This window comes from Alligator sinensis, unplaced genomic scaffold (assembly GCF_000455745.1).
Source record: "Alligator sinensis unplaced genomic scaffold, ASM45574v1 scaffold1801_1, whole genome shotgun sequence".
Lineage (NCBI taxonomy): Eukaryota > Metazoa > Chordata > Crocodylia > Alligatoridae > Alligator > Alligator sinensis.
In genome coordinates, this window is record NW_005842608.1 from 251217 (window position 1) to 257495 (window position 6279).

Sequence of the window (6279 nt, forward strand, 5' to 3'; positions counted from 1 at the left end):
TGGGCGCCCAGCACTGGCTGGCAGGTTGCAGATCCCTGCTGCCCAGTGCGACATGAGAGCCATGCCCTGCCCAGCCATCCGGGGAGCTGAGCCTGGCCTTCCCTGGGCCGCACTGTTTGGGGCACCCCCTCTTACCTTCAGGCGGCAGCAGCAAATTGCAAGCTGCAGCCTCCAGCCGCACGGGTTAGGGCAGGGACCTGAGCACCCCTGAACCTGGGGCGGTTCACTGTGGCCGAGGACACTGTGGCCTGGCACGGGGGTCAATGATGGGCCTGGTGCGTGCCTGAGTGAGAAGCCACTTTACGGCGTCTCCAGCCACCTGCATTGTTGCCCCAAGAAGCAGAGCACTGCCCTGACCTTTTCCTGATCTGTCACCTTCAGGCTGGTGTCCTCTGTCCAAGCGGTCATGGCTGCTGCCTCCGGGATCATTGTCGTCCTGAACTGCAACGACGTCGTACGCGACAGGTAATGAAGCCTAGCAGCGATCCGAGCCAGGCTGTACTTTTGCAAGGGATACATGTCACTAATTCTGCCCACTGAAGAGAGTGGGCAGTTGCTGTGCTCTATTAAACTGAGTTGGAGATGTGGACAGGGGCATCTCTCCCACCACTGATCCATTTTATATTTTAATTAACTCAGTTGGAAGCAACAACAACAAAAAAGAGAGAGAAGGCCACCACCACTAGCCCAAGAGCCACGAAGCACCCTGTGCTGCAATCCCAGCATTCAGAGGGGGGAATCCAAGGGGACTGCTGAGAGGAAATGTGCTCAAGGCACATCTAGGCACTGGTTTCCAGTCCCAAAGGACTCTGCAGTGCTCTGCACTCACTAAAATAACACGCAAATCTAGAGAGAAATGCCTTCACCTGCCCTTGACACGCAGCCACCTCTGCACTGAGATGTAACAGCTCACAGCCGACTTATACAATCACGTAGGCGAGAAAACTTTAAACATGCTATTACAGCTATCTGGAACAGCCTGGAGAATTATAGGAAGGGAGAACGTAATGACTAGAGCTGGAATTTGGCCAACACACCAGAGTCAACTGTTTGAAAAGTGCCAAGAGATTGATAACAACTACAGTTGAGTAAGATGTTGGGGTTGCACTGAATGCGAGAGCACCGTGCTGGCTGGGCTTTCGTTCAGCAGTAACCCAGAGGAAAGAATTTAATCACCTAAGCCATCAGTACTATTTCTCCCAGCTCCTAGGTATTAGTGGAGGCCTCCCACCCATGGATCAGACTTCCTCAACCCTGCTTAGCATAAGAAATCTGTTGAGATCATGGCATAAAATAACAGAGCTGTAAGACACAAGAAAAGTGGTTGCAGGAACAGGCCACGTCTGCAACTGCCCCTCATGCCTGCTCCCAGACAAATGCTTGTTCAACAGCCTTCCTGTTGTCTGGAGCTGTTTCTCATTCTGATACCCTTTTAAAAACCGTGGCCTTCAGAGAAAAAGCTGAGGTTGCTAAAGATTTAGATCCAGTGGCTAAAGTAACAGGATAGTAAGACTGAGGGCTGCAGATAGCAGGTGTCACAGTGGAGCACTTCAATATTGCAGTAAAGGAACAAGACCTCTAACATGCAAAGGAAAGCCCTGCTAGTTGTTCTGGATCCCACAGCTGTTCCCAGAGGAGGTCAAGTCAAAGTGTGCCCCACCCAGCAACTATCAGATCCCTTCTGATGGCTGGGCAGATCCCCATCTGAAACAGGACCACAAGGCAGGCATCAGGACCGTGATGGCAGGATTCAGACCACATTTCTGCTGCCCCACATAAAAAAAGCCGGTCTCTCTGCAAACAGCACCTGCAGTTAGCTTTCCTTGGGCAATTGCGACTCTAAAATGCAGTGAGAACAGGCAATGACATGCAGTTATTTCCCAATAACCACCCATCGCAAGGCATTTTACTGCACGAATAAAACACGAGGCAGATGTCTCATCACCAGGGACTAACCCATGTGGATGCAGGGATCTCGGCGGGATTTGCAAACAGCCGTTCCCGTGGGTGAGGTGGGGAAGCGTCCCCCTTTGGACACTTCTCTAGCTCTGCACGTGTGCATTTTGGGATCCTCTGATGCAAGAGGCCCTGCGAGTGAAAGCAGCAGCCACAGGTGAGGGGATAAATGAGAGAGGCTCAACATGGCCCTGGGAAGGCTGGTGTCCAGTTAGTCACAGGGGGTCGCCTATTAGAAGTGAGCGCTACTTTGGGCCCTGGAGGCATAGCCACAGGCTGTAGCCGGAGACGCACACAGGTGACTCAGACGCTTGGACTGCCCCCACCTCCCGGGGTCCCTGAGCATGCAGCAGGCTGCCGCTCTGTGCTCCTTGCTCCCCACAGGCACTGGCTGGCGGTAGAATACGTCTGGGTCATCGTTCCCTACATGACCTATGACATCTATGTCATGTACCTGTGCCACTGGCACAGAAGCAAAGACATGGGGACGGTGGAAAAGAAGAACTCACTGGCCAGTGTGAGGAGCTTCCTGAAGAAGGAACGCCTCATGGTGACCCACCACCTCTTCATCCTCATCGTCCTCACACCAATCACGCAGGTAAGGGCGGGTACGGGGGGCAAGGGGGCAGTGCTCTGGCTCCCAGCGCCCCCCCCGGAAAGGCACAAGGTTCACTGTAACACAGTGCACGGTGTAACTCAGCTTTACATGGGGAGTGACATGCAGGGACTCTAGTGAGTTGTGTGCTGCTTCCCAGCACCTCCCATGTGGCTCTCAATGCACCTGTGCTGCATGCCTGGGTTGGCTGGCAGCCAGGAGAGCTCAGCTCCATTCCTCTGACCACTTGGTGAGCAGGTGTAGCTCTGGGATCCATGCCCCTGTGCCATGAACCAGCTGCCACCAGCAGAGCTGGTTTTAATTTCAAGCGGTTTCCAGGGTGCCACTTGCATCACCCCAGCACAGGACTCATGCTCCTGCAGTTTGCCTTCTGGAAGGGCTAGGTCCAGCGGGGGCAAGGGAAGCCTTCGGTTGGCTGCAGCAGAGCAGGCTCTAAGCACGCGGGAAAAACTGCTGGTGTGTTCATGCCGTTCTGTCTGTCCACAGCACTTCCGTGGGGAGCTGGGGGATTTCTTCGTCGGCTGCATCTTCCTGGCAGAACTGAGCACTCCGTTCGTGTCACTGGGTAAAACCCTGATGCAGGTACGGCCTGCGGGTCCGCAACGCAGTGCGGGTGGGAGGACGGGGCAGCTACTCCAGCCCTTCAGGCTGAGACCAGGTCCCTTGGGAACACCAGAACGGGCCCTGCTACTCCCCACCCACCTTCTGTTCAGCAACCTGGGCTCTGCACCATCCCCTTTTGCCACCGCGGCTTCTCCGTCTCTGCAGCAGGGAGGTGACATCTGCTGTTGTGCTGGCACGGTGTAGAGGGAGAGCGAAGCCCCAGCCTGGGTTTCCAAATGAAAGGTGAACAGAACAGTGCTGGCAGGGCTGGTGCCTGTTTAAAGTGGGTCCTGGTTCCCATGGGCTTCCCCCATGCTATGGGCTGAAGTTGACATCAGTCGGTCTCTTGCTATGATCGAGCCACCAGCCAGAAAGCAGCACGGACAGGATCTGCAGGGATTTGAGCCTGGTCCTGCCCCGGTTGCACTGAAGTGATCTGGTAGCAAGCAGTCACGCTCGCCTCCTCCACCAAGTCCAGCATCCTGTCCAAAACTGCCCTCTCTGCTGTGCTCATTATCCCTTATCCCTCTTCCAAGGGTTTCCCTTTCCTCTCCTCACTGCTCCTCTCTCCTTAGGAAGTCGTTTCCTTTTCTGCTCCTGCCAGCCTGTCTTAGAGCCTGGCCCAAAGCCCTTGGGAGTCCACAAGTCTTGCCATGGCCTAGAGTAAGGGCTGGACCTGGCCCTTAGACTGTAAGCTCAATGGGGCAAGGACCGATCCATAGATCTCCACGCACCCCAGCAAGGCAGGCGCAGTTATCCATCACGGAGGAAGGCATGGGGAGGCGGCACTGGCACGGCACTCATCCCCCCCACCCTGTTTGCTTCCACAGCTAAACATGCAGGACACGTGGCTGCACAAGGTGAATGGGGTCCTCATCCTGGTGACCTTCCTCCTCTGCCGCATCCTGCTCTTCCCCTTCATGTACGGGGCATATGCCCGGCAGGTGGGCATCCCCCTCTACGCAGCCCCCTTCCACATCCCCGTGCACTGCAACGTGGCCAATGCCTGCCTCATTGCCCCACAGCTCTACTGGTTCGTGCTGATCTGCAGAAAAGCCCTCCGCCTCTACAGTTACTCCTCGTCTGACAAGAGCCGATAGTGGCTGGCGTGGGCTGCGGAGCACAAGGCTGGGAACAGGGCCAGCACCTGGCACTCTGCCCAGCCGCCTTGCCCGTACAGTCAGTGTTGGAGGCACCACCTTGGGGACAGAGCCGCACCCCCTGGGACAGTGAGGGTGTTTGGATTTCCATGCTGTCCCCATGGCGAGCCTGGGAAGCAGCGCCAGCCTCTCGCAGGAGGACTTTTCCCCCTGTAACACTCGAGCACCCTGCCCATGGCACTGCCTGGGCATGAGCCAGTGAGTGGGAGCATTGCCCAGAGAAGTGCGAGATTCTTGTTGGGATCAGGCCCTTTGCAAACTGCTCATTTGTTAGATGCTGCAGACCACGGGGTGGAGGGGACAGCTCACAGCACTGGTCCTCCATCCTGGGAGGTTTTTAAGACCCAGCTAGACAAAGTCTTGGCTGGGATGATCTAGTCGGGGCTGGTCGTGCTTTGAGTAGGAGGTTGGACTAGATGTGACCTCCCGAGGTCCCTGCCACCCTCATTGTCTGTTATTCTATGACTGATGCAGCAAAACTGACTCTGAACAGCCAGACTGGGGCTAGGGGGAGACGAGGCTGAAGCCAGTGCTGTAAGGGACCTGGGTGTCACTAGCACTGCCTAGCATGTGGCAGCAGTGCAAGACCAGTCCTTACCTGGGCACTGAGAGTGGTGTCTCGGCCCAGGAGGACGGTGCAGGAGGTGCTGCCCAGAGCAGCCTGCTCCTGACATTCAGTTCCCATCGCCCCAGTGCTGGCGCTGAACTCTGCTGGTTCCCTCTGGTTGCTGCTAGGCAGTGTCTGCCTCTGGCTACGCTCCATGCAGATGTGTCCCAGGACTGACCCAAGGTAACCCTGGTGCCAGCAGTGGGGACCCAGAGCACGCCATGCTCTGGCACAGGCACTGCCAGAAAGTGGATCCTGTGTGTCAGTGTGCCCAGTGCAAACACGATTACATCGTGAGCCTGGAGAATCACCAGACAGCATGTCAGTGCTGCCTCCTGCCCAACCCTCCAGCCCAGCCCTTCGCCTCTCCACGCAGAGAAGGCCGAGCAAAACCCCAAGGAAGGAACCGGATCTGGGGTCTAGGCACGAAACCACACAAGCTGCCGGAGCAGGCAGCGTCCCTGAACCTACCCTAGAGCTAGTTGTCTGCCTGCTGCATCCAGGCCGACTGGCCCCAGCACTCTGCTGTGCTGACAGAAGAGCAAACACTTCCCCTCCCCACCAAAGTGCCCCAAATCTACGGGAACGGTCCCCAGCCTGCAGCGCTCCCACTCCAGAGCCGAGTTGGACCCGTCCTCGTCACTGGGCAACAACAGCCCCAACAGGTGTCTAAGCCAAACGCTGGCTGGTCCCCGCAGCCACCAGCAAGGCGAGTCCCATACGTGCGAGACACGTCCAAACAGGTCCCCACTCCTTGTAACCTGTAGTGCCAGCACTACCGGGCCGCGTTTGTCCCTGGGGCGTGACCCCAAGAGGCAAATCTGCCCCCTCCCCTCAGCCTCATCTTAGCCACCTACAGAGTAAGTTTACAGAGACCACGGCCACCTCATGGCTTTGTGTTTATGCCCTAGGCCTAACAGTGGGGTTTGGAAGCCCTTAGCTCTGAGCCCCCTATCCTGGAGGCAGCAGGCCTGAGGCCCAGCCCAGCCCCATGCAGCTGAACTAGCAAAGAAAGCAGCTCTTTCCAAAGCAGCTGCCACAGCTGTTCCCCTCCTGCAACAGGGGCTTCCTAATGCACAACAAAAGCCAGCCAGAGAAGCTCCTACACGGGACGGATGGCTGCGGATACGTTTCTCTTGCCATCTGTATTACAAATAACGTCTTAAATAAAGGAAAGGCCGAATGGACCAGTCGAGGCCTTTCCATTTGCACTAACACTACCCTGGTTACTACTGCACCCTCGGAAGAGACCAATAAAGAAATCTGTTCAGAACCCAAGCGCAGCGAGTCTTGTGTAGCCCGCTCATCTCTCTGCACCTCCATCCATTACCGTGGGG

The 6279-nt window shown here is 56.4% G+C and overlaps 1 protein-coding gene across 1 annotated transcript; it reads left to right on the forward strand.

Moving 5' to 3' along the window:
• Positions 1-367: 367 nt before the first annotated feature.
• On the forward strand, positions 368-4301 carry FAM57A (family with sequence similarity 57 member A; the record flags this gene model as incomplete). The annotated part of the gene is made up of 4 exons (XM_006033120.3): positions 368-465; positions 2341-2554; positions 3059-3154; positions 4006-4301. Coding segments are annotated over 4 exons (678 nt in total), but the record flags the coding sequence as incomplete, so codon positions are not given.
• Between the last annotated feature and the right edge of the window lie 1978 nt (positions 4302-6279).